This window comes from Haemaphysalis longicornis, unplaced genomic scaffold (genome assembly GCF_048455015.1).
Source record: "Haemaphysalis longicornis isolate Haplotype H1 unplaced genomic scaffold, Haemaphysalis longicornis Haplotype H1 scaffold_10, whole genome shotgun sequence".
Taxonomy (NCBI): domain Eukaryota; kingdom Metazoa; phylum Arthropoda; class Arachnida; order Ixodida; family Ixodidae; genus Haemaphysalis; species Haemaphysalis longicornis.
The window spans coordinates 124,626,309-124,653,307 of NW_027526204.1; the positions used below are offsets into that span (position 1 = coordinate 124,626,309).

Sequence of the window (26,999 nt, forward strand, 5' to 3'; positions counted from 1 at the left end):
AGAATAAAGGCAGCACAAAAAGCGGCGGGAATAACTGAAGTGGGCGAGGGACAGAAAGAAAACACTTGTGCACAGGCGTTTCCGGCTTTCACGCGTCCATGTAATACGGTATTGCATCGCTCCTCTCCAGAACTGTTGCGGGGTTTTTGCTTTCCCGTCCATACACTGTTTTCGATATCTTTTTCTCCGTTGTCTAAAAAGGATATGTGAAGCACGCCCAGTTGCGGACTGCCCTCGGTGCGGGCTTTTGCCGGACGCGAGCGAACAGCCGGCAGTTCGAGGGAGCGGCTGGAAATGGATAAACGGACGTCGTCGTGCCATTCGACGCGTGTCATCGCTCCTGCCACGCAGGTGGAAATCAGCGTGTCCTGTAGGTGAGTTAGCCGTGCTTTGTGTCGAGGCTGTTTTGCGCCAGTTGCTCCTAGCGCATGCGACGTGCTTGAGTGACGGTCGCAGACCGCGAACGCACCGGCATGCGAGTTTCTGCAAATGTTCCGATTATGAAATATCTCTCCACCTCACCCATCTATCGATTTTTTTGCACTGCTGTTCTGCACTGCGATTTTGCTGTTCTGCACTGCGATTTTTCTGCACTGCGATTTTTTTGTCCTTGCTGTCGCGTTGGAGGCAGGGGGCCGGCTCGCCTGAGTGATTTTTGGATGGGAGTCAGTTTGCCTGGAGGGGGGTGCGGAGTGTAGTGAACGTGCGTGACTATCACTCTTACGAGACCTTAGAACTTCACTGAAAAACATTACATAGGCTGTATCAGGCAGAGATTCCATTCTTTTGTGGCTATAAGACAGGCACCTTATTACCTGGCGCCACCTACTGCATAGTTCACTTTGAACGCGTACTCCCGCTATTCTCTTGAGCATCTGTTAAAACAATTAAGCTTGCCATTCCGTATCTGTGGCATCGATGTATAGAGTTCTGAGTTTTGACCCCACCAGCCTTGATACGAAACCAGCGTGTTTAACAGGGTTTTTTCAAGTTTTCATTGAAAAAAAAAACATAATTATAGGCTTAGTTCTTGTTAATAAGGGTGATTTCTTAACGTTTAGATCGGATTAGGTGTGGGGAGCAGCCCATGATTACTTTTAATTAACGTTCCGCATCGTGGCGGAAGTGCCGTGTACATTTATTGATCCTATTTACTTATTTATTTATTCAGGTATCTCTAGAGACTCTCAGTAACAGGGTGTTGCATAGGGAGGACCACGGTCGCTGGAAAACAATAAACGAAAAAGAATATCTGCTAACAAATTATAAATCACAAATGTAGGAAACACAAGCAATAGCAACAGTGCGACACATAAATACAAGGAAAATGAATTACACAATCAAAAGCAGCAAATATATATATATATATATATATATATATATATACAGTCAAACTCGGCTATAACGGAAGTTCACATCCGATATATCGAACTCTGCGCGCCTAGAATGGCCGCCGAAATGCATGGTCTCGGAGCGGCAATTGAGATGTGGATTGGCCGCGACCACGGAGCAAGAGTTGCGACTTAGACATTGCGCCTCGCACGGAGCGACATGACGCCCGACACTTTCCGTAACTGTTTCCGACGCGCGGGACTCACGACGGAACCCGCGCAGTCAGCGAGTCCGGACCAAGACAGCAGCATCGGTGAACTGTGTGAAGAGCTCCCCCACATTCCCGATGATGTCGCGAATGAAAGCCGTCCGACGCTTATAATGAAGCGCTTTCGGCAGTCAATGTGGTCCGCCAATGCTTCCTAGATTTCGGAGGACGCGGACCTGAACTGGTGCAAATAATGTTTCGTGTAGAGAATGCTATGCTAGTTGAAGCCGCCAAAACAAAAGTTAAAACAAAAATCACCGCTTTTTTTCTTTGCAAAGTAGGCAGTTCAGTCAGAAAGTAGCTTTAATACTTGCAATAAATGGATTATTTTGGGTATGGTAACGGCTACTTTACTGTGTTCGTTTTTGCATGCGGGGATGCTGGAGTTGAGGAGGGGGAGAGGGGCTCCCGTGGATTGCGAACTTGTAACGATGAGTTCGTTATAGGCGGGTTCGGCTATATCGAACTATTGTATATATCGAACTAATCGCGGTGCATATTGCAATTCGCTATAAACGGGTTTGACTGTATATATATAATATATGAGTTGGCAGTCAAGAAAACCTCGGAAAGCAAAGGGGAGAATGTGGTAGGTCATTTAAACAGATGAAGCATTTGGAAAGAAAGAAAGTGGAGAAATAATGCCCGCCAGACCGGTATTCTGGAGGTCGTGGGTTCGGATCCCACCTGGCGGGCATTTTTTCTCCACTTTCTTTCTTTCCAAAATCTTCATCTGTTTCAATGACCTACCACATCCTCCCCTTTGCTTTCCGAGGTTTTCTTGACTGCCAACTCTTATTTCTGTATTATTTCAACGAACCCCTCATTTTCTTATTCTGATTCGCTATATATATATATATATACACAAATACACTAACGACGTGCGATACGCTTTACACTGTAAAAATATTCGCGTCGTAGAAATGTAACAGTGGGTAAGTAAAAAGATGTTACCACGTAAGCGGTCATTATGATACAATTTATGCAAAAGTGTTAGTCGAGCATGTTGGCGGCGCAGTGATAATGAAATCAACTCTGCACGATTTTTCATTACTGTGACGCTTGAGTACGGTGGATAGCCAAAACAAAGAATAACGCGAAAAGCACAGTTTTGCTGGGATTCAATATCGCTTCCAACATGTAATGGGAACGGAATTTCGCTTCGATGGAGGGGTGAGGGGGCAGATATTTGTCCTTAATATGCTTATTGAGTGTAAGATTTCAAAATTGAAAGGAAACGTCACTTTAATGAAGCTTACACATAACATATAACATTCCCTTGCACCCTTCAATATGTCTTGCAGACCATCCCTTGATATTTTACAAAATGTTTTTAGCTACCTTGCAGATGACGTTTAATTTAAAACACATATCATACTGTCCATTACCTCACCTGTGTTCATGACGTGTTGTATAACAACGCCGGAACCTCAAGCTTTACCCCTTAGGTGCCTGTACTCATTATATTTTAATATGGCCCTACATACCGATTGTCTTTGTAGATTTTGTACTACTGTCTTTATTACAAATCCTTCTCATCTCATTCACCATTGTCACAGCGCCCTGTGCCTTTGTCGGCCTTGCGCCGTGAAGCCTGAAATCATGATCATCATCGTCGCTATCGGGGACTCAGCTGCAGTGGTATACGTGAAACGCGTCGCGCGGATCTTAAGGTGTGCACCGAAAAGTATACAATATATAGGCAAATGACTTGCCCAATTATACACCACTTCCATTTATTCGCGCTTTACAGAGCTCGCCGCTGCAACGGTCTAGTTAGTGTCGCATAATGGCGGCGATGGTAGCAGTCATAGTTGATTTCACCCACCCGGCCGAACCGCTTCCGCTCACTGACTAGCCAGAGTAACTGGTAATTATTAATAATCACTCTGGCTAGTCAGTGAGCGGAAGCGGTTTGGCCGGTTGGGTAAAAATCAAGACAGACTGCTCCCATCCAGTACAGCAATCATCCTTGGTGTCGTTTCGTGTGTGTGTGTGTGTGTGTGTGTGTGTGTGTGTGTGTGTGTGTGTGTGTGTGTGTGTGTGTGTGTGTGTGTGTGTGTGTGTGTGTGTGTGTGTGTGTGTGTGTGCGTGCGTGCGTGCGTGCGTGTATGTGTGTGTGTGTGTGTGTCTGTGCGTGTGTGCGTGTGCGGGCGTGAGTGTAGGTCCCTCGAAAAGACTGAGCAGACAGTACACATGTTTCTCTCACTTAGTGACAGTATCATTTTTGAACTGTAACCGCTTAACTGTTCTTCAACAGGCGCCTCAAAAATGCGGATCTCTTCTCCAAATCCGACCCCATGTGCGTTCTGTACACCCTCGACTTCGACACAAGCGACAGCAACGGATGGCAGGAGGTACGAAATGCATGAGCATAGGTTCTGAACAAACTTCTTTCTCTTTTATATACGATAGGTTCTATAGGCCGCGGCCGGATATGGCCCGGCCGACACTGCAGCTATCACCAGCTAGTGGAATGAAATGAAAGCGTGAAGAGTTTCGACAGAAATGCGCTCGCGCTCCTCCTGATCGCATGTGTTGCCAATTGACTCTCATTTCAGGTTGCGCGCACGGAGACGATTTGTGACTGCCTCAACCCGGACTTTGTGACCAAGTTCTCGTTGGAATACCGCTTCGAAGAGTGCAGGGAGCTGATGTTCAAAGTGTAAATACCCACCCTTTCGCAGATCTGCTCGGCAATTCGATGACTGAATATTTTCTGTCTCCTTCCTGTACAGGTACGACGTTGACAGTGAGAGCCCTGACCTTCGTGAGCACGTGAGTGCATTGAACGCTTCCAGATGGCAGTACAGTCATGGACAATGTAAATGCGAACAAGAAAATATGAACCGGAACACGCTGAATTAAAAAAAAAGATACTGTTTGTTGCGGTCCAATAACGGCACGCTATTGGTATATTTGTGAAGCCACATTTGCCAACTTTGTTTTTGCAACTAAGCCACGCGTCATTTGGACTTGCGTGGAAATAAATCGCGCTATCTGTGTGTTCTGAATCACATTTTTGTTTCCGCGTTTCCTTTGTCCATGACTGTACATTGTGCCCTACCAGTGGCACTTCATCCTATCTTGTTCAGCCGGGCCAACGAAGAAAAGAGAACCTGGGAGAGACCCCTATAGTATTTCAAACGCATTACAAAATTGTGGTGGACGTGACGTCAATTTAAGCAGGTTTATGAACAGTGTTAATTGTCAGATTTTTTATTGCCAAGGTGGCCAAATCTGGCTAAAAGACACGAACATTTTTTACGGAACTTGGTCAATGGGTGCATAGTTTCATACTAATATATCCTAGAGGCAAATCTGTCGCTGCAGTTACGTGTTATCGTGGGAGCCTCCATAGCACCTAGCAACGTCCCTCTCCTACTTATCTTGGCTAGTCACATGACGTGTTTGCACTCTTAAAGCCAAAATATACAAAAAAGGGTAACATTCTGGCTGGTTCGTCTCTCACGAAGCTTTCAGAAAATCCTGACAAATACGTCTTTCGAAGCTCGACTGTTATTCAAACAACTTTAAAGGGGCCCTGAAAGGCGTTTTGAACACACTAAATTGACTAGCGCAATCGTTAGATTGGGTCGTCAACATCATCTGTGCCAAGTATTACTCTTTTACGCGCAGCGGAAAGCTCACACTTTTGTTGCAAAGTTGGTCGCTTTTTTCTCACCCTTTCCTTCGTGCTTTTGGACGCCGCCATCTTCACATGTCTGCATCATCGATTCCCAGATGTTCGTCATGAGCTAGACATCCTGCTATTGGGCGGCTTTTTCACGCACTTCCGGCAAAGAGATGAGTCGTCTGCTCAGCGTCGGCTCGCCGGCTGATCTGCCAGCGGAGTGCCGGAGTGCTTGGACATTTTACGACAAACGAAACAAGTGTAAACAAACGCTTAACCGTTTGTATTAAATGCAACAGGGCCATAACACGACATGAATATTTTCTTACTTGAGTACGTTCCATAAAGAAAGCATTGAAGCCCCGTGGCACTTCTCTCTTGCAATCGCAGAGAACGCCCTGAGCCGAATGCCCGGGTTTGACGCATACATTTTATTCAACTTCCAAACAATCCAGAGATGCGTTTCGAACGAACACAACGTCACAACATGCGTTGCAAGTCCGAACGCGATTGACAGACGATGGGTTGCCTCCTCCTGCCCCTCGTAAATTCGGCACTCGCCTCGCGCGCGGTTTGCGGGGACGAACAGCAAGTCACTTAACTCCGGCGCACAAGCCGAGATGGCTTTTAGCCACGCGCACTGCACATACCCCATGCGAAGTTGAGTCGTACGCCGCTTGAGAAAGATAATCCAGACCATGGGAAGCACTATCCACCCGCAGAACAGAAGCACAACGCATTTCATCGCGAAACAAAGGCGTCCAGAACACACGCACCATCGCCTCCTGTAATGCCAAACGCATCTCGCACTTCCAAATGGGAGTGAGTAGTATGCCTGCAGTGCCCATATGCCGCGAGGTGGGGCCCCAAGCTGAACCGGGATCACGCAACCGTAACTGACTTCTAGAGCGGTTTGTGCCTTGTTGCCAGGACAACCGATGTTTGATATTGTCAAAGAAATGGTGCTCGCTCCAGCGAGAGGAAGCTCAGAGCCGTGGCGGAGCATGTTTTGCCAACGTTGCCGCTCTCCACCACGCGTCGCCCCAAGCTGAACTGGCGTTTTGTGCACGGGTTCTGTATCGGTTCAAAATGTCTTTTTCACATGCCGCCGGCAGGAATTACCACCGCCACAAAATAAGACCCGGCACCAGCGGGGCCACATCTGATACGGCGCTTTTTGGATAAACAGTGCGCTGTGCATCCAAGGGAGCGAGCGCAGGATCCTCCCCGTGCGGCTGCGAGTTCGCCGCCGATAAAAAGTCGCGTGCCGCCGGTAGCAAAGTTCTGCAACAACGTACACCGCGAAAGGGCAAGGCCAGGCCACCGCACACATGGGGCCAGATTTTTCGTTCGCTTTTCCAGCTTTGAGCGGAGTGCGGAATTCATGGTGTCAACAAAGCTTGCCCGTAGCCACCCGTAGCAGACGGCTGTGTGAGCAGCGCAATAGCGGAAGTACGTCACCGCCGAGGAGCGCAGCATCATGGGAGGGAAGGCTCTCTCGCCGACAACAGCGGAGAGTAAGTTGAAAGGAGGAGGAAACGCGGCGCGACGATAATGCGCGGTTTTTGATTTACGATTTCTCAGCTAATACTCATCGCTTCAACAAAATTCTTGCGGCAGGAGATTGCTAATACATTGCTTTATTTGGTTACATGTACATCCACACATCGGCGGAAGGTATTTCAGGACCCCTTTAAATAAACCTTTGCAATAATACTGTTGTGTTTTTGCAGCCGTAGGTAACTTCCCTGCCTGTTCATCAGCCATGCTGTGGACAAGTGGAACATTCATACCCGGTAAATGACGGCACGCTCGCTGTAGCGCAGCTCGCCCAGACACTATGGCCCTGCAGATTTTCTAGTATAGATTAGGATGAAGCTACGTACGGGTGTAGATTTCATATCATTTGCATGTTCCCGCTGCCTCCCCCGCTGCGACCGCACGGTAACGCCGTTCCTCCACAGCACAAGAGGTTTGTTGACGTCACTACTGCGAAGACGTTGTCGCCCAAGGTGCGCCTTTTATTGCTCAGGCGTCCTCTTCAGTCTTTACCTTGAGAAACACGCCGTGCATTTTAACCAGATGGTCACTTGCGGCGAACAGCTGCAACCGCTACGAGGAACGCACCATTCCGGACGACATCTGGTGGCGGGAAAGGAGGGAGCACGTGGCACCGTCGCAAAAGGGGTCACGTGACTTATAAACTGTTTTGAAGGTAGCGCGCACTGCTTTGGTGGCGCTCCTGTGAGCAGTTGAATAAGGGTTACACTCTCGCGCCTACTGGGAGGCACAGATGCGAAAACGGGCGCGTAAAGTTTTAGTCACACCATCGCAATCACAAATTTGGACTGCTTAACATCTGCGCTGTGGAAGATGATCCAATACTGCCAAAAAACATGGCCAAAATTTTGTGCTGCAGGATTTCCTTGGACAAGCGACCTGCACGCTGGGAGAGCTTGTTGCCAACCTGGGCAAACAGACCAAGTATCAACTCTGGTAAGTGTCGTCAAATCTGACACTTCAATTTTTTCTGGCTGTGGACTCGACTTGAAGCCGGCACCTTTATTTATGTGTCGGCTGATTTATGCGCCGGCGATTTGTTCCACATCGATCCTCGTATTAGTGAGTGTCTGAGGGAGAAAGTGTGTGTCAAGGCTTAACGATGATAAATTAATGATGATGAATTAACCTCTTTCATCTTTGCACACCAACTGACGTACCGAGTTACATCTCTCTTTTTCCTGCCATGCTCTAGAGAGCAGCAATACATTGCGTCCCGCCAGCGTCGCGGTCATTGGTGGTTATTGCTACTATTTTTTCTCTCAACAGGGGACTAGCCGGGGAGAAGCTTGGAGCAATACTGCGTGAGTCTACTTCGAAGCAGTTGTGCGCCGTTGTCATTCTCCGCTATACAGTTCCCGCTTTTTGCTTTCAGTGACTGTTGACGAGGTGGTTGACTCTATGGTAAGGCCTGACAGTGTTGCTGATGTTTAACGCCTCAAACAAAAGCAGTTATCAACACCGGACAAGGCAAACATTCTTAGGCTTTTGCAAGTTACCTTGGTGAGTTCTAGTTGAAGCTGCACCACGGCAATCTCAAATGTTGCACACTCTAAGCTCGGGCTTCGGGACCACCGGGAAGGATCGTCCACAAGCAAGACACTACCTTCTTCCCAATCGCTTTTCTTTCCAAAGGTTGCGTAAATTTTTATTTTCGGCGTGTCCAAAACATAGCACGTGGAAAACATTATTTTAAAAGCGATCTGCGACCTCGGATGCCTCTGATTATATTTCGAGTTAAGCCTAGTTTTAAGTGGTCCGTAATTGCAGGTGTATTCGTAATGGTTGGCTGGTAATTATAAGAAAAAAAACCTGCCACAAGATGTCCAACTAATCAACTGACTTGTTCATTTGCAGAAAGTTATAGACATGCAGTGGAAGGGCAGTAATCTGGACAAGAAGGATATGTTCGGAAAATCGGATCCCTTCCTAACCTTCTACCGCGCCACTGAAGACTACAGCTTCACAGTGGTGTTTCGGTCGGAAGTGATCAAAAATACGCTGAACCCAACATGGCAGCCATTCACAATCCGCTTGGACCAGCTTAGTGGTGGAGACGACGACCGAACCATCAAGGTAGAGTGCTACGACTGGGATTGGGATGGAAGGTGAGTGTCCGTGTGTATTCGATATCACGAGACTGAGGCTCCTTGTCGCACTTCGCGTTCCAAACAAGCGTCTGTTCCAGCCACGACCTGATTGGAGAGTTCTACACTGATGTCCGCACCCTTTCTAAAGGACCAGGCTTGGAAAACAAATACGAGGTAAGGGATCGTTATAAACTGCTCTTTTACTGGTCGTGTTGGCTAGGCGGTGAAAGCGTTGCAGCCCTAAGCTGAGAAGAGGATCGGGATGTCAGGACGGGAGGCAGCCAATGGGTGCCACGTAGCACACTCCTTTCCGTTGCGTTTTTTTCTGAAGCACACCCTGTGGAATGCGTTGATATCGGCGGAAATCCCGCGGGTTTCTGCCACAGTCTTGTTGCTTAACGAAGAAAGCAATTCCACATTTTAAACTTGTTTACGTACGGAAGAAGTAATGAAACTATGATGATAGCACTGCCTCAAAATAACACCGTGTGGTTCTTGCAAACCCTGCCAGCTTTTCCTTTGAGGCGAAATACCCACGTGCGAAGGAAACATTTGCATCCACTTGAAATGCAGCCGAAGGGTTAATAAGGACTAGGACGAATTTTTCATCAACTGCGAAGTTTCAAAAAAAAAAAAAAAACTGCACAGCTTTTCTTTGTAGCCGCACGGCCGCAGGTGGATGTCAAATTTTACTTTGAAGAAATTCACTCCACCTTGGAGATTTCCCCAAAATTTGGTCGAAAAAGCCACCTATGGTGAAGCCTCAACCACCGTGGCAAGAGTGCATTGTGTTGTTCAGTACACGCGCATTTACTCGTAAACGATTTTACCATGTCCCGTTGGTGAGAAGGTGGTATCCCACGTACTGGGACTAGCCGTATACCTGGCCTCACGCGAAGCCGTTCTCTGCAGCTCATCAACCCGAAGAAGAAGGCCGAAAAGAAGAACTACACGAACTCTGGGGTGGTGAGTATTTGGCGGCCGTGCACCAAGAGTCAAAGCACTGCTGATGGCTTCCGTGTCTCCGCAGGTAGAACTGGTGTCCTTTGCCATCCGCGAAGAGTTCACGTTTCTCGACTACATCAGTGGCGGGTGAGGAGTTTTGGAGTGGGCTTCATATTGTGACGAACGAAGCGAATGCAGCACCCCAAAAGCAACACTCACAAAAAAAAGTAGCCGCAGGTGGGCTTCACAGAAACTCTCCAGAACGACCATTACGCGTGACGAAATGGGATAATTTGCCGAATGACGAGGCTAAGCATGCAATCAGAGTAAAAAATATAATCTAAATATAATCTGCTGCATGGGGTAACAACGCAAGGCGTACATGTGCGCTGTTATTTCATTATTTCAGCGCAGATTATATTTTCCGCTGTAATCGCATGCTTAGCCACATAATTCGCCAAATTAGCCCATTTAGTCACGCCTAATGGTCGTTCTGGAGAGTTTCTGTGAAGCCCACCTGTGGCGATTTTTTTTAGTTTTGCTTCTGGACTGCTGCATTAAGACCTGAATAGAAATTATTTTTATTCAAAAAGAAATCACGAATTTGCGATATTCAAAAAGCAAAACTAACCGTTGTAAAATATACTGAAATACTGAAAATTCAATACAAGTAACCAATGCTCTAATGGAGGAGGAGGGCTGAATGTTTATTTCACGAGCCCTGGAGTTGCTGTTAGGGCACCCGCCCGCTGGGGGGCTTCCGTAGTCCGGGATGACCTGGCCTTGGCTGGTAGTCTCGGCCCTCTTCACCAATATGCGCTGGGTCCCAAGGTCCGGACTTCTAAGGCAGGCCACCCACTGCTCGTAAGAGGGAGAAGGGTTGGGGGCTAGGCCTTGGGTTTGTCCGCACTCCCATATTTGATGGTACAAAGTGCCGTGTAAGGGACAGCAATTACAGGTGTCCGGGTATAGGGGGCAGTAGATGACACGGAGAAATGGGCGGTGAGGATAGGAGTTCGTATACGTCGGAGGCTGCTGGCTTCTTGTCTGGATAATTCGGGATGTGGGGCCAGGAATATTCTGCTTCGACGGTAGTGGGCCAGAATGTTTCCATATTTTACCAGAGGTTCTGTCTTGGGAGCCGGAGGCGATGTTTGTCCCTCGTAGACAATGACCCGGTGCACATGCGCGCGGGCAGAGGCATGGGCCGCGTCATTACCTGCGACGGATGTGTGTCCGGGCACCCAGATGGTTTCTATCTCGGGCAGCTGACCCTTGGTTTCGAAGATGTGGGGGGCTGTTTTGGAGATGCGTCCCCGTAGACAACTGCGGCATGCTGCTTGCGAATCCGTAAGCACCGTGATGGCGCCCTTACTAGTCGCTGCGGCTAGGGCAAGCCACTTCCTCTGCGGTTTCCGTGTGTGTGTGGCATGGACGGCGAGGCAGGTCATGTCTTGACTTGTTGAACTGGGGTCGCATTCCGCGTGTGGTGGCCGCTGAAGATAAAGGGACGCGTCAGTGTGTGTACCTTGTAGTCGTGGTTTGGCCGTACTTTATGTTCATAACCCTGGCTCGTGCTATGCGGCGAGCTTGATTGTAAATTGGGTTCATGTGTCGTGGAAGGGGTGTTACCCTCGGATGTTCTTCCTAACAAGTAGGGGAATCCTTACCTTGTGGTCTTGTGTGGGCGGCGCTGCATAATTCAATCTTCTGAAGGTGACTCGTCCTGTGGGCGTTAGCTCAATGACGGCTCTGTTGATCTCATCATCATCACCAGCCTATCTACGCCCACTGCAGGGCAAAGGCCTCTCCCATTATTCTCCAATTACCCTGGTCATGTGCCAACTTGTTGTACTTGTTCTTTAATTTAAAGGAGAACGTCCTGAGCGCTGTTGAGCAGCCCAAGCCTTGGGGAACAGAAGAGCCTGGTCTCCAGGACGCGTCTGGCCGCGAGCGCAAGGATTCCTGTACTAAAGAGTCCTCCCACCGGCGAGCGGCCATAACAGCTTCCGCTGTGCACAATAAAAGTTTTAATCGTCATCACCATCTGTTTTTTACCGAGCTAGGTTATTTGTTTGTTTACTTCAGGAAAGAAGTAGAGAACGTATCCATTTAAAGCACCAGCCCAGTTTTAAAATATGCTCACTTTAGTCACCGAGCCTGCTTTCAACGCTTCCAAGACCATGCTTTAGCAGTTCACTGGAGCTTGCAAGACGACAAGCATTGAAGGAACGCTAATGCTATTTTCTTCTGACTGGTTGAGCTAACGGTTTTGAGGTGTTAACAATGTACTTCTGCAAATGAAGCACTAGTGATTGGAGCCAAAGAACAATGCAGATCTCGTTTGCTACAACACCTCTCAATAAGATAATTAAGAGAGGAGAGAGGGAGACTTTTTATTAAAGAGGAAAACGCAGAGAGGTTTGCCGGCATGCATTAACCGGCATGCTCTCTGCGGGTAAAGGAGGAGAGGGGAAAAGGCTGTAGGTGTAGTTAAAAAGAAGAGTAGCAAAGAAAAAAGAAAAATGAAATAAAAATGAAATACAGTCCTGCTGCAGGGGATTAGATTAACAGTTTCTCACAATGAAGGGAACGTTACAATGTCGTACGATACACCAATTTCATGGAGGAGCTCAAATAACGCTAGAGCTTTGCGCTGTGTAGAGACAGAGAAGGCCATGGCCAAAGTATCAGCCTCAATGTTAACTGTCCAGGGTGGAGGCACTCAATTTTATGCTGCAAACAGCACCTTGATTGTGCATAAGGAAAGCGCTCCAGTAATATATGTTCTAGAGTTTCAGTTAAGCCACAATTTCGGGGATATATCACGCATGCACTTTACCAGCAGCTTCTTCCGATGATAACCAAGTACTTCAAAAGGAATACCCGCTTTGTTGTTCTCATAGAAAATTGATGCAAGAATCTTATTTCGTGGTATGGGTGAGGGCAGCATGCAGATGCACTTCACCGTTGCCGTGGACTTCAGCTCCTCCAACGGAGAGCCCAAGGACCCGACATCGCTGCACTTCCTGGACCCTGAGCGGCCCAACGCCTACATGACGGCCATACAAGCGGTGGGCGAAGTGATTCAGGACTACGACTCGGACAAGAGGTTCCCGGCGCTCGGCTTTGGGGCGCGGCTTCCGCCCGACGGCCGGGTGTCGCACGAGTTCTTCCTCAACGGCAGCGAAACGGACCCTGACTGCGTTGGCGTCGAGGGTGTCCTGGAGTCCTCCCGGAAGACTTTGCAGCGTGTTCAGCTTAGTGAATCTTCCAACCTTTCACCGGTTATACGTCACGTGGCAAAGTGAGCTGGCTTTCCTAACCCCTGAATTATTGCAAGCAAATCATTAGTAAGCGTCTACAGATATTGGTGCTTGGGGACACGTAGTGTCTGGCAAGATTTCGTGGGCCAAGCCGGTAACGCGCAGGCTGCTAAAAATTCGATGTACAAGCTTACGTCCCAAGCGAGGCTGAAACTTTTTATGCAGTAAAGTTAGTGAAACACGTTGCTTTCTTACTGATGCATTAAAATAGTTTTGTCACATTTAAAGGTAATGCCGATTCTTTGAATCCTTTGTGGTCAAGAAGGCTTAGGATTGGTCCACAAGATATTGACAAAGGGTGCACCTGTGGCAAGGCAGAAAGAACGCAAAGATAAAGTTTATTTGCCCATTTATCACATGGGAAGGGTTGAGAAAAAAGCTTGACGCGCCCTCGGGTACATGGCAGCAGTGGGCAATTAAACAGAATCACGTAGTTCCAGGCAGATGGAGCGACCTTGGTGCACACATATACAAAAAAGAAAGTTCGCATGACAACGTCTACAAGTTAGAGCATGACAAACAAGTTCATCAACTGCATAGTACAAGCATCCGGAAAAAGCAGAAAAACAAAATATACACAAGATGCAAGCTGACTTGACAGGCGCAGATAGGTCACCTCTGCACAAGTGGTCAAGATAAGGTTGTAATGGGGGCTTTTAACTACCCCGAATAATTTCTATCGACGTCCGAAGTAGGAAATAACGCAGTATACAGAGCTTGCAAGCATACTCTGTACTATACCTCAATCAATTGTCGTACCAGTCACTTAAAGCTACAGCACTGTAATCATGATGTGTTGCAGACTGCGTGCATGGCGGGAAAGGGCTGGGGGTTTACTACTGCCGATTGATTACGGTCGACAAGCACTGATGATGACGATTTGCTAAGGTGGTATATTAATCGTAGATTAAAAGTAGTACAATAGGCATAGGCCACCCTGCATTTACCACTTCTTATGCACCCATTGATTGTTGATGTCTTGCTATCGATTGGTGACAGAATATGGGTGGTGATAATAAACAGGACATTAATGGCGAATTTCAGGAAAAGTTTATGTATTAGTTGTTGCTTAATTTTTACTGCACTTTACTAGCGATGATTGCCATCAGCATGTCCTGTGCGCTCGCGCTGTTCTCACGCTATCGCTTCCGTGGGCTTAGATGTTATGAAGTGCGTTCGAATAAAAAATTGGCCGCGTATCTGCTTCTTTCGTTGCAAATCTCGTCAAAAGACGATAGTCTTTATCGACTTTTGCCTAGTAAATGCCTCCCTTCGCTTTCCCGCTCACCTCTAATGTTGTTCCTCGTGCGTCGCGCTAGTCCCAAGGTAAAGACGCCAAAGGTTTGCTTAAGTCATTTGAAATTTCCCGCGTTCCACTGCTCCAAAGCGGGTGTCTCGATGCCAACGCTGCCGTACGGCGAAGACGCGCGTGAATCGCGGCGCCCTACTTCAACGTTTATAGAACCGCGTTTCCCTACTCCACATGCGTTTCAAGCAGAACGTGGAACCTATCTAGTGGAACCATTCGTAACTGTTGCCGGTTAATTCCTTAAAATGCCGCAAGAAGCTATAGTGGCGCGGGCGACAGCAGGCGACGGCACAGTGAATTTTTTTCTGGAGTTGATGCAGTATTTAATTTCGCCAAAGTCAAGCGTGTATGATTTTTTATAAAGGAACTCTGCAAACATCACTCCTGTATTAATTTCTCTTACATTTGCGTAACGTCTTGTTCTTCTTCAACAATGTTGACAGGTATGAACATTGCACCGGGCTTAGACGGCTAGATTTAGCTGTGGCTATATAAGACTATTGCGCCGGCATTGTTTTAGTTTGGCCGGGTGGCTGAATCGAGTCACAGACAGACAGACGGACAGACATACAGACAGACCAAGATTTCTGGGTTTGAGTAGCCCAGGAAAGACTATCGTCTTTAAAATCAGCGCTAACTCGATGATTGATTGATTGATCGTGGGGTTTAACGCGCCGACGCAACGCAGGCGATGAGGCGCGCCGTAGTGGAGGGCTCCGGATTAATTTTGACCACCTGGGGATCTTTATCGTGCGCCGAAATCTCGTCCACACGGGCGTTTTTGCTTTTCGCCTAGCGCTAACTCGAGCAGAGCACAGGCATGGTATGCATGACAAGCGTGACGAAAAGGCAAGCGACCGGCTACTTCCTTTTGCGTCGGCAGCTGATAGGCGGCAGATCTGGCAAAGCGGTACATGTCACACTATTTAACTGCAAAAAATTAATTATGAGTTTACATTAGTATTCTAAGCACTTAATAAGTTCTACCGCCCTTGTTTTACTCACTGGAGAAAGAGTTAGGCTTAAAGGTTTAGGGAACGTCGCTCCAAGCCAGGCGTACTTGGGAACAACTTTCAGCCTTCAGTCAAGCGTTCGGCGACGTGGTGGCATGTTAGGCTGCCACAGAGACAGCAAAGCCAACGTCGCTTCAAGCGGTCCATAAGTGATGCGCAGGCTTTCGCCACCCTCTTCTGATCACGCCGTGCCTTAGCGGCCGCACGGCATGGTGCGCGCAAGAGAAAATACTTTATTTTGCCCGAAAGATTTTGACCGTCAATGATCAGCGAATCGGGTTCGCTGATGGCGGCTTCTCCTTTGGTTCCGGGTTTAGTGCTGCGAAGCCACTGCTAATGCCGACAGGTGTATCAGTGGCAACGGTAGGGAACGAGCGCTTTGACAGCGTCTACCCCGACCCCGCACGCACGACCGATTGCTTTATTTTCTCTTCACTTATATATTCCTCACCCTCTTTACCCTACTCCAGGCGCGTTGATGCAGGCGGTACTCTCACGAACCCCGCCCTAATTGTCTCAGCAACCAAACGCTTGTACAGCGAGAGAGGCAACTTGAAGTTTCGTTTTCCAAGGAAAGCTTCCGCTTTTAAGAGGTCCTGCAAGACTTTTCCCAACGCTTCCCCAAATCTTAAAGGCTTTCAGAGTGTAGTCAACAAACACATCCAGCACATAGAATAGGGGATCACGAAGTACCTCAGACAACAACAAAAAAAATGCTCTATGCCCATCAGATCCGCCGCGGTGGCTCAGTGGCTGTGGCGTTGTGCTGCTGAGCACGTGGATGCGGGTTCCATTCCCTGCTGCGTCGGCTTTTCTTATGGAGGGGAAAAGCAAAAACGCCCGTGTGCTAAAGATTTCGGCGCACGTTAATGATCCCCAGGTGGTCAAAATTAATCCGGAGCCCTCCACTACAGCGCGCCGACAAATCAATCAATCAATCAATCAATCAATCAATCAATCAATCAATCAATCAATCAATCAATCAATCAATCAATCAATCAATCAATCAATCAATCAATCAATCAATCAATCAATCAATCAATGGCCATCACGTACCTTACAAACTTGCTTAAAAGATTGTTCTCTATTTCCCGGTAACGGCGTTCTCCTAGCGCTCCAATTATATCATTAATGCAATACGGCGCCTATAGGCCGGCTTTCTTTCAATTGCAAAAAAATCGCCGCGAAGGCTAAGTAGAAACGGAAGGTAGATTTGACGTGGCGAGCAGATTACGCTATGCCGCTTTGTGCTGACAATAACTAAAGTTTCACAGCGCTTCCAGACCCGAAGGGAAGAGTGTAAGCGTTTATCAGAAGTGTTTAACAGTCACTTTAATATCTTTTCGCATTTGCGTCTCAGGTTGGCAAGCTCGCACGCTGATGGCAAGAGCTACTTTGTACTGCTCATCATCACGGACGGTGGGATCAGTGACATGAAACAGACCCGAAAGGCCATCGTCGATGCCTGCGCTTTGCCCATGTCCATCGTTATCGTGGGTGTCGGCAACTGCGACTTTTCAGGTGAGCGCCGTGGTGCTGTCTGTCCTTTACAAGAACCCGCTTCCAAACATTATCAGGGCTGTTAATGAATTAAACTTAATGACTCATTGGGTTTCGAAAGGCCTACGACACAGGAAGTTTTAGGCATATTTCTCGATTTACACAAGGAGGAGGAAAACCTCATTCATTGCAGTATATGAATGGCGATTGTTTGCTTATTGGTGATGGCAACTTTGCCCAGAAGTACAAAAGCTCCGAAAAAAGAGTACTGCTTAGGCCAAGTAGTGACCCCGGATCTCAACTATGAGGCGGAGATAATTAGAAGGATATAAGTGGGGTGGAGTACATTCGGCAGGCATTCTCAAATAGTGAACGGCAGCCTACCATTGTCCCTAAAGAGGAAAGTGTATAACAGCTGCATCTTATCGGCACACACCAACGGGGCAGAAACTTGGAGGCTCACTGAAAGGGTTGAACTTAAATTGAGGACGACTCAGCGAGCAATGGAGCGGAAGATGATAGGTGTAACATTAAGGGACAAGAAGAGAGCGGATGGGTCAGGGAACAAACGCGTGTTAAGGACATATTAGTAGAAATTGAGAAGAAGAAATGGACGTGGGCAGGGCATGTAATGCGAAGGCAAGATAACCGTTGGTCATTAAGGGTAACAGAGTGGATCTCTATAGAAGGAAAGCGTGGCAGGGGGCGGCAGAAAGTTGGATGGGCACATGAGATCAAGAAGTTTTCGGGGATAAAGTGGTCGCAGTTCGCACAGGACTGGGATAATTGGAGATCAATGGGAGAGGCGTTTGCCCTGCAGTGGGCGTAGACAGGCTGATGATGATGATGATGACAAAGGCTAGCAGGCGAGCTATAGAAGTTTCGTGCGCATCAATGCTAGCTTATCCCCAAGCAAGGTCACGAGACCTCCTTCAGCGCCACCCTCCAAGTATAGTTACCACTTATCAGGTTCTGTTCGTTTTGTGCGTTCGAATAGTGGCAGATATGCAGAGGGTGGGGGCGATCTCAAGCGCCTTCGAAACTCGTGCCACCGAGGTATAGGTGCGTGTTATCACTACCCGACTGTCCAGGCTCTAGGGTATACCAACCCTTCCTCCATTTTCATCTGCCATGAGAAATTACCCTGACTCCACCCCCGACCATAAAACCGCACCCGGTCTACTTTTCTCGTTCGTATTCATCGCACTGAATTTCTGCGGAAATAATACGCCGCTGCGACAGTAATTGTTCTAGGTAAATGCTTCGGATGGCTTGACCGTGCTGTGTTGAGCTGAGCTCAGTGTTGAGCTCAAACTCAGTGTTCGTGCACTTGCATACTTAGTCTTGGGGTGTACATTCCTATCCTGTAGGTGTCATGACCAGGCCAGGAGGCCTCATAAGGTCTGGGGTTCATTTCTGCCTTCTTGGCCAACATCACATGCCATAGTAAGCATTAGAAGTTGTTTATTCGTTCTCTCGAATTCCCAGTTAGATCTCTGGTAGCATGCACTTGTTGCGCCACCGAGAAGGCGCAGGTTATAATCCTGTAAGGCTGATTTTTGTTTGGTAATTGTGATGAACTGTGCACGTCGGCCAAACGTGCTTAGTTTCATTGGCACTGTTGCATCTTCAGCCGTAGGCATTAGGGGCGGGAAAGCGTCGCCATCGACAGAAAAACCCGGTAAATTCCTCTTAGAAATCATAGAATGTGATGGCAGGTATTGGTTTTATTCCCACGTAGACCACTCCAATGTGGTCGTCACTTTGGGTACCAAAGGATCGCGCGTTTCTGCTCGCTCTTGGAGAGGAATCACAATTCTGACCTGAGTGATAATGAGAGAGAGAGAGAGAGAGAGAGAGAGAGAGAGAGAGAGAGAGAGAGAGAGAGAGAGAGAGAGAGAGAGAGAGAGAGAGAGAGAGAGAGAGAGAGAGAGAGAGAGAGAGAGAGAGAGAGAGAGAGAGAGAGAGAGAGAGATCCCACTTTATTCTGCAGCTCAAGTCCGAGCCGCTGAGTTATCAGTCCTCGGAGCAAGGGGATGTCCCACGGTCCTACGACTGTGGCGGGCTTGGCGGAGGAGCACAAAGAGTTTCAATGTGGGCAGCCAAGAGGGACCACAGGGCTACCCGCAGGTTTTCGGGGGGAGCGGCCCAGCTAGTCCACAAGTAGGGAATATCAGGGGGGAAGGGGGTGGTCGAAAGAAATGTGGGAGACGAGGTTGCCTGTACACAGCGCCAATATGTATGTTCATTGTCCAAATAGCCACCGCATACCTGACAGTGCGGACGGCCTGGTGACTTCTGCATTTAGTGGAGGAAAAGATCACAGGGGAGGGACAATGTCTGCGCCTGTGTAATATATGTAGCGTGTCTTCGTGACATGAATTTAGATGGGGGGGGAAGTACCATTCTTGCTGTGCGGAGGTTGCCGAGATGTTCCCGGCGCCTTGAGCCCTCCGGCTACGGCTGAGGGCTACCGGGGAAATGAGCGTCGTAGGCCAGAGCGTGAGCTCTTTCATTACCCTCTATGCCTTGGTGGCCAGGGATCCATTCGAGGAAAATGTGTAGGTGGGGATGAGCGTGCATGTATGTTGTCAGGCCAGTGTGGGCAGAAGATGGAATGTCATTCGAGGCGAAGCTTCGCAGTGCTCCCTGACTGTCCGTGCGGACTGTAATGTGGGCGCTCCGATGCTGGTGAAGTATAATGGCTTCTGCGATGGCTTGAGTCCCTGCAGTTGTGGGCGAGGGGACGTTGACGTGATGCCGTACGTGAGCTGTGCAGGGGCCAACCGATGCCGTAGTCGTTGAATTGTCCACAAAACGGGCGTCCGTGTAGTAGGTGTCATGGATTGGTTCGGGCAGGTGTTGAGCGCGAGAAGCTCTACGTTCTTGATCTGTGGCTCGACTCATGTGTTTTGGCGTCGGTAGCACAGTGATTCTTGGTATGCTCTTCCAGGGTGGTGGCGGGGGAGTGATGGGTGGGAGATGGTCGGTGGGGTACCCGAGGGCGCGAAGAATTTCCCGCCCTTGCATTGAAGTTGTTAGTCGATGGGGCTGAGCTTCATGATAAACTGGGGCTTTTTCTTCAAGAGTGTTGTGGAGGGCAGCGTCATTAATGCCGTGGGGGAGTAGAGAGGCACTCCCATTTCTATGCGGATGCATTTTCTGATGGCTGTTTCTATTTTTTGGCTTGTGTCTTGATAAGGCGCTGAAATGGGTATGCATATACGGCGCGTGAGAACACGAGGGCTTCGACTACTTTGCGTAATTCGTGTTCTTGGAGGCCTTGATGGTGTCGCGTCACGCGGCGGAGCATTTGGTGAATTTGGTTAATTTCAGCAATGATGGATTTGACCCACTCTGTACTTTTAGTGTCTTGGTGGAGGACGAAGCCCAGGACCTTGATGTGGCTACGGCGAGGGATGGGTAAGTTGTTTACTGTCAGAGTGATCAGGTTGCGATATTGGTCATTTTTCTTGGTTCTGTTTTTTAATACAACTACATATTCTGGTTTATCGTTTGAGCAGGTGAGTCCGACGTCGTGGGCATGCCCGCTGATAGTATCGAGGCCCTGTTGTAACGTGTACTCCTATTGGCCAGGGCTACCCTTTGTACACCAGAATGTGACGTCGGCAGCGTATATGGCGCGTTGAAGATTCAGGATAGCGTTCAGTTTGGCGGGGAGATTCTTCATCACCAGACTGAAGAGCGTTGGTGATAATACGGATCCTTGTGGTGTGCCTCTGTGAAGTGGGTAAGCCCGAGATGGTTTCCCATCGGGTCCCAAGATGCAGATGGTTCGGTCTGTTGGAAAATATTTAACTTAATTCAAAATACGGATACCCGGTCTAGTTTCTTTGAGGCTGAGAAGTATAGCGTCATGCAGCACATTGTCAAAAGCTTTTTTTATATCTACTCCTACGATGGTGCGTAATTGAGCTGCACTGGGCTGTGCGTATACGTCCTCATGAATGCTCTTGGCAATGTCCTGTGTGCTCACATGCTTTCGAAATCCCACCATTGTGGCTGACAGGTGGCCGTTGTTTTCGAGGTGCCATTCCAGTCTAGCGAGCACCATCTTCTCCATAAGTTTTTCAACACACGATGTAATCGAGATAGGGCGGAGGTTGGCGGGTGTGTTGGGTGGTTTTCCTGATTTGGGAATGAGGGTGACATGATCCTTTTTTCCAATCGGGAGGTAGGTTTTCTGATCTCCAAGCCCTATTGATATGGTCGAGGAGTTCTGCAAGTTTCTCGTCAGGCAGGTTGCGGATCATTCCATATGTAATTTTATCGGGTCCCGGGGCCATGTTGCGAGTGAGTTGATGCAGTGCCATGTTTAGTTATCCGGGTAAAAAGTCCGAGTTGATTCCTTCATCCTCTTCTTCTGGGGCTGATTCTGTGTAAATGATGTCGATGCGCGTGGTACTACAAGGGGGCTAGAGTGTGTTACGGATCTGTTCTGTGATATCATGTGGTGTGCTTCCCATCGCTAAGTGAAGCCGTTGGACTGTGTATTTTGGTTTTTGTTGTCCCAGTAGTGTGCGAAACAGTTGCCAGACCCTTGCCATATGAAGCTTGCCGTTGAGCCCTTCGCATACTTGAAGCCAATTCTGTGTGGCTAACTTGTCGGCATACTCTTGGGAGTCGTGATTGAGGCTATAAAGGCGTTCTTTGAGCACGCCGTTATGCTTGCAACGTTTCCAGCGTTTGACAATAGCACGGCGCTTTCTCCAGAGGGTAAGGAGGTGCTGGTCAATGTACGGATTGGATTCGGTGCGGGCTGTTCTTTTTGTGTGTTTACGTACCACTGTCAAGATGACGTAGCTCCATTCAGCAAGGGGAATGCCGCTTGTGTCAACTTCTTGCAGGTGTTTACGGTCATTCGGCCAATTCGTTATACTTGTTGCGGGCATGTTTTATCGGTTTCGTTTTGATGACCGAGTGAGACGGACACTTATTTGGATAATGTTGTGGTCGCTCCCGAGTATTTCTTCGGTGTTGTCCCATGGGACAACACCGAAGCGGAGGATTAGCGGACCTCGAATCCACGTAAGATCGGGATTTGTGTCCGCCTCGTGATTAGAGCCGAGCCTCGTGGGAGATGTGGTGTCATTCATAACAGTGAATTGATGGAGGCTGGTAAATTCGTCCCATGCCCTGTGGGGATCCTGACGCCCAAGCCATTGCGTGATCACTGGGTTTGTGGCGTTGCGTGGCGCTTTTCCCCTCTCTCACCGAAATGCCGGCTCGTCTCGGCAGCACTGTGCACAGCCGAGTCGTCTTAAACTCCTGCCTGAGGTGAAGGCTGCCGTTGCGGCTATAAAACACTGTCACGCAGCGGGCGCTTCGCCCTGGTAGTCGAGCTAACCTCACCTCATTGGTCCGTTTGAACGATTCCGGAACCCCGCTCTCGCCGGGACGCGAACGCGCGCCCTGCGCGGGGGTCCGTTCGGGGAGACGCTTCCAGGACGCCGAAGGCGTTGGCCGAAGGTATGTGACGCTTTCTTTACCAGCCGGCTGCAACTCTGTTGCGCCGGCGAAAGCCCACCAGCCCTTCCGGCTGCGGCCCGTGCCTAAGGCTGCTCCTGTTGCCCCTACGCTTGCATATAGTAAGGCCGTACCTACCACTCGACGATCACGCCGTGCGGTACGCGCCTGTGAGCGAATGGGCCCCGTCTCCCTCGCTGCTGCGAGCCGATCTGGCCAGCACGGCGATGCGCGCGCGCACAACGTGCGCGCACCCCGGAATTTGCCCTGACCGAAGAGCCCACTGGCTTTGCGCCGACGACGCGCACACTTGCGCGTGGCGCCCCATCGCCCCTTTCACCTAACGGGAAGTACGTACCTGTACTGTAAATTATATAATTGGGTCTGTAAAATATGTGACTAGAACGTTACTATAAAATAAACGCCTTCCCTCCGTACCCTGGGCATATTCCTTTGTCGCTCCCTTCTCCACCTGCCCAACAAAGGCGGTGTTAAGTTGGCGCGACGGCGTTCAGTATCGTTAGCGTGCTCAAATAGCTCGAATCCGCGGTGGTTCCTCGCAGTGTGCATGAGTGCATGCCTTGTGCAATGCTAGGGTTATGCATATTGTGAGGTGGAGAGACCACAGCCCTAAAAGAAACGTTCGAGTGTAGCCCCAGGTGGGGTGGGGAGAGCTGAAATCTCCAAGCAATAGGAGCGTGTCTGAGCTACGAGTTGCATTACACATCGTATGGAAGGTGGGCAGCGTGGCGATTGTTTGTTTGGGTGGCCAATAGCAGATTACAATAGTGATGCTATGACCGTCAATTATCGTAGTAGTAGCTACGTGCCCTTTTTTTAGAGGTATTAAGATGCGTCGTATCCAGCTGGATGGCGAGGAGCGTCTTGTCTACGTGGTAGGCGGCGTAGATAGCGGTTGCGCCCCTTTCCTATTTCGGGATAATGCTTGGCTGAGCATAGCGCTCATATTCCGCGAGGGAAAGGGAAAAGTCTCCGTTAGGTTCTTGTACAGTAATAATATCCGGTTTGTTGTTGGTGATGAGCATGTGTTGAAGTAAGCAATTGCGTTTTCGGCGGAGACCTCTACAGTTCCATTGCCATATTGTGAGTGATGGAGGAGTTGGAGTTGAGTGGGTGCGCATCCTAGACATGTTCTGCGTTCGTTGGCTCTAGGGTGGCAGGGGTATGGCGCTTGCGGGGAAGGAGCTCCTCTTCTACGACTTGGAGGCGCGCTGTTAACTCTTGTAGCATGTTCTCGAGAGGGGTGAGAGCCTGTTGAATAAGGGAGGCCAGTATTTGCTGTAACAGCCCTGGGAGTGCCTGTTGAATGATCTCGTGCACCTGCTGTGCTATTGCTGAGGGGGATGGTGGTTGCAAATTTTGTATTGCGTTTGTGTATATTGGGTTTAACGTGGGTGGCTTGAGAATTGGGGGTTTAATAATTAGGGGAAAAGGGGGGGGGGGTTGTTAGCTGGGCCGCTCACCTGTGGCGGATCTTGCTTGTCTTGTAGCGGATCGTGATAGGGCTGGGAGGGCGACGTCGCTTGGACAATGGAGCGAGCTGTTGGGAGGCCTCGATGTGAACCTTGTTCTGCCCGTGCCTCTTCGTTTGTGGATGAAGCTTGCTCAATGTGCCCGGATGGCGGTGAAGGCTACGGCTGCGGTGTTTTGAATGATCCCGGCTCTTTCTCCGCTCGTGTTACCGGTATAGAAGGCCAAAGCGGTTGCTGGTAGGGAGGGGTACGTGGCCACGCGCGTGCGTCGTCACGTAGCGGTGGAGGTCCTTGGCGACGTCGCTGTGTGGCATGGGTACGGTAGCGGAGAGCTTTCGTAGCGTCGATGCGTGCTTGACACTTTGTGGATGAGGACTGGTGCTCTCCATTGCAGTTTACGCAGTGAGCCTCGCATTCATGGGGGTCGTTGCGGGGTCTACGTTTGGGGGAAACTCCTTGCCGCATTTCGCACATCGTACGTACTCATTTTTGTTTGGGCAAACATCGGCGCGATGTCCTATTGCGTGGCAGTGGTGGCACTGTTTGCTCTGTGGTTGTTGCGGGAAGATGCGGTAAATGACGGAGAAAAATGTAGCATGTCGGCGCAAGTTACGGCCTTCAACTGTGATTAATATGGTATTTGTCTTCCCTAGTATCCGGGCTGCTAATATCTTGCGACCGGGAATGTGAAGCGCTGCACGCAGGGTTTCGTGTGGGACGTCCGTGAAGATACCATGAATTACCCCACGAGCATTGGAGGGGTCATTTGCTACGTAAGATCGAACTCCGTGGCACTTTACGTTGATGAGAACTTCTTGCATTGAAATGATCTTTTGTACAGCAGTGGAGCGGTATGTGTCGATGGCAACAAGGTTCTGTGAAGCTCGAAGCTTGATGAAGGCATCGTTCCTTTCTAGTTTAGTCAGACCAGCAGTTTGAAGTATGGCGTGGCATAGATGAGCGAAGTTGAGTGGAGATAGATTGGTGTTGTCCAGGAATTTCAGAACCACGGTGGTGAACCTAGCTTGGCGAGGAGCCGTAGTTGGGAACTGCCAAGGACGGGGGTTGGTGCCAGCCTCCATGTCATGCAAGTCGACGTTCTGGTTCGTAGAATTCATAGGGATGGTAGAGTCGATGGAGGCGGAGAGCGGGCGGCAACAGCCGCTCCGCTGGTGCTATGGCTGGAAGTTAGGCTTAGGCCGGAGCTTTCCCTGAGGGGGGCTGCAGTTGTCGGTTTGTCGAAAAATACGGACCGCTGGGCCGGGATTTCCAAATCCCGATGTGCAGCGCTCGATCACTTGCCTCTGTGACGAGTTCGGCAGGGCTCTGTTGTGAAGAAACGGGGCGTTCAGCACTTTGAAGCGGGAGCCCGATGAAAGTGCGATCGCTGGCATCGAGATCGTCTTCTTCGATTGATGATGAGGTTTAACGCGTTGACGCTACACAGTCTATGAGGCGCGCTGTAGTGGGAGGCTCCGGATTAATTCTGACCACCTGGGGATCCTTAGTGTGCGCCGGTATCTCGAACACACGGGCGTCTTCGCTTTCCGCCTGCATCAGGAAAGCGGCCGCGGCGGCCGGGAGTCAAACTCGCGTCCTTTGGCTCAGAAACACAACGCCTTAGCCACTGAGCCACCACGGCGGGCGGAGATAACAATTCTGCCCCTTATTCCCACGTGCGACAGATCAACCAATGCCCCTCATAAAGGGAGAGACCATTACATGCTCCCTCAATGGGGCCAACGGAATTTTATTTTACTGTTCTGTCTATATACTGATCCAAAACTGCAGTACTCGTGTCCTCTTAACGAAAAGAGCGAGTTACGACGGCAATTATGGTGCCGATGACGATGCATTGGGGAGTGAGAGCGTCCAGAGAGGTTTTTGTTTACAGCCAGGCACATTCGCCGTAGGATAAACCTATTCGCTGAGGCAATGTGTTTTCACACGTGAGTTTTATGCGTCCTGTTCCTATAGCCACGTAAAGCGTTTTTACTCAAGCGTGTGGCTTAATGAGCTCTTGCACCATTTGCACGTGTGCGGTCTTATTGCAGACATGAAAGTTCTGGACGGCGACGAGAGGCGTTTGAGCTCCGGAAGTCGCCAGGCCAAGCGGGACATTGTGCAGTTTGTTCCTTTCAACGAGTTCATCCCCGGGGGCAACTGCAAGAGCACCCGTGCTCGGCTTGCCAAGGAGGTGCTCGCCGAGATCCCGGGTCAGGTTACCAGCTACATGGCCAAGAACGGCATCAAACCCGGTTAAGTCGTTCGTTTGCTTTTTTGACATCCCCCAAAGACTACTGCGTCCGTGATGTTGTGTGTTCATTCTGATGTTTACTTCTGTAACACCTCACTTGTAATTTTTTCGGTTGTCTGAAATAAACATTCACTTCACAACACAACTTCTGTCGGGGCGTAGGCGAGCCAACTACGCTGACCAACTTGAAATCGGCCGGTGATTTCAACGACCCAAGTTTCTTGCAAGAAACAGTTGTTGACCTATTCTCTTTAAAAATTGTTAACCGCCGACGGCCCACCTCGATTTTTTACGAAGGCGCAACAAAATCCTTTGCATTTCGTGTCGGCTTTATCAACGTTTCTGGATATTTCAAGTCGATGCTGATATGAAGTTGTGCATCTAGATGGCTCCACTATAGGGCCCCATAATCCTCCTCATCATCATCATCGGGATGTTTGGTGGGAAGCGATGAGTAAGCATGTCGAATAAAGAGTCGGGTTCACGGCCGACGACTATGCACCGTGCACAGTCGCCAAACCCAATAAAGTTTATTCTCTCTCTCTCTCTCTCTCTCTCGGTGTTCACTGTTGCCTTCACTGCGCCTGTGGAATCAACAGGGCACAGCGGATACAAGCCTTCCACAACTGCACAACTACGAGCCTTTTTGGGATCATACTATGCTTTGCAGCAAACGCTAGGTCAGAGAACCGTGCCGACAGAACTAACATGTCAAATGAGGTGCAAATGGAAAGTAGAAATAAAATGCAAACCGCGCTAAAAAGAATGAAGAGAGGGAAAGCTGC

The 26,999-nt window shown here is 49.2% G+C and overlaps 1 protein-coding gene across 4 annotated transcripts; it reads left to right on the forward strand.

Moving 5' to 3' along the window:
• Positions 1–26,724, forward strand: LOC144159250 (copine-8-like). Of its 4 annotated transcripts, XM_077690625.1 has the most exons (16): positions 1–108; positions 202–374; positions 3,861–3,957; positions 4,162–4,265; positions 4,339–4,378; positions 7,654–7,730; positions 8,064–8,098; positions 8,170–8,198; positions 8,652–8,902; positions 8,983–9,058; positions 9,797–9,850; positions 9,915–9,976; positions 12,780–13,136; positions 16,838–16,998; positions 20,347–20,400; positions 26,012–26,722. In XM_077690625.1, exons 2-16 carry the CDS (start codon positions 295–297, stop codon positions 26,218–26,220), a joined length of 1,686 nt encoding a protein of 561 aa, XP_077546751.1. In that variant the 5' UTR covers positions 1–108; positions 202–294; the 3' UTR covers positions 26,221–26,722. The 4 variants fall into 4 exon arrangements, with proteins under 4 accessions (XP_077546751.1, XP_077546753.1, XP_077546750.1 ...); XM_077690624.1 differs by having other exon boundaries at positions 49–374; XM_077690627.1 differs by lacking the exon at positions 12,780–13,136 and having other exon boundaries at positions 46–374; positions 26,012–26,724.
• Positions 26,725–26,999: the final 275 nt, after the last annotated feature.

Excerpts from the sequence above, each read along its gene's own strand:
- LOC144159250 (XM_077690625.1), top strand. The coding sequence starts at position 295 with ATGGATAAACGGACGTCGTCGTGCCATTCGACGCGTGTCATCGCTCCT. Across the intron at positions 375-3,860 it reads GAAATCAGCGTGTCCTGTAG|GCGCCTCAAAAATGCGGATC; the intron begins GTGAGTTAGCCG and ends GTTCTTCAACAG. Across the intron at positions 9,059-9,796 it reads GCTTGGAAAACAAATACGAG|CTCATCAACCCGAAGAAGAA; the intron begins GTAAGGGATCGT and ends CGTTCTCTGCAG.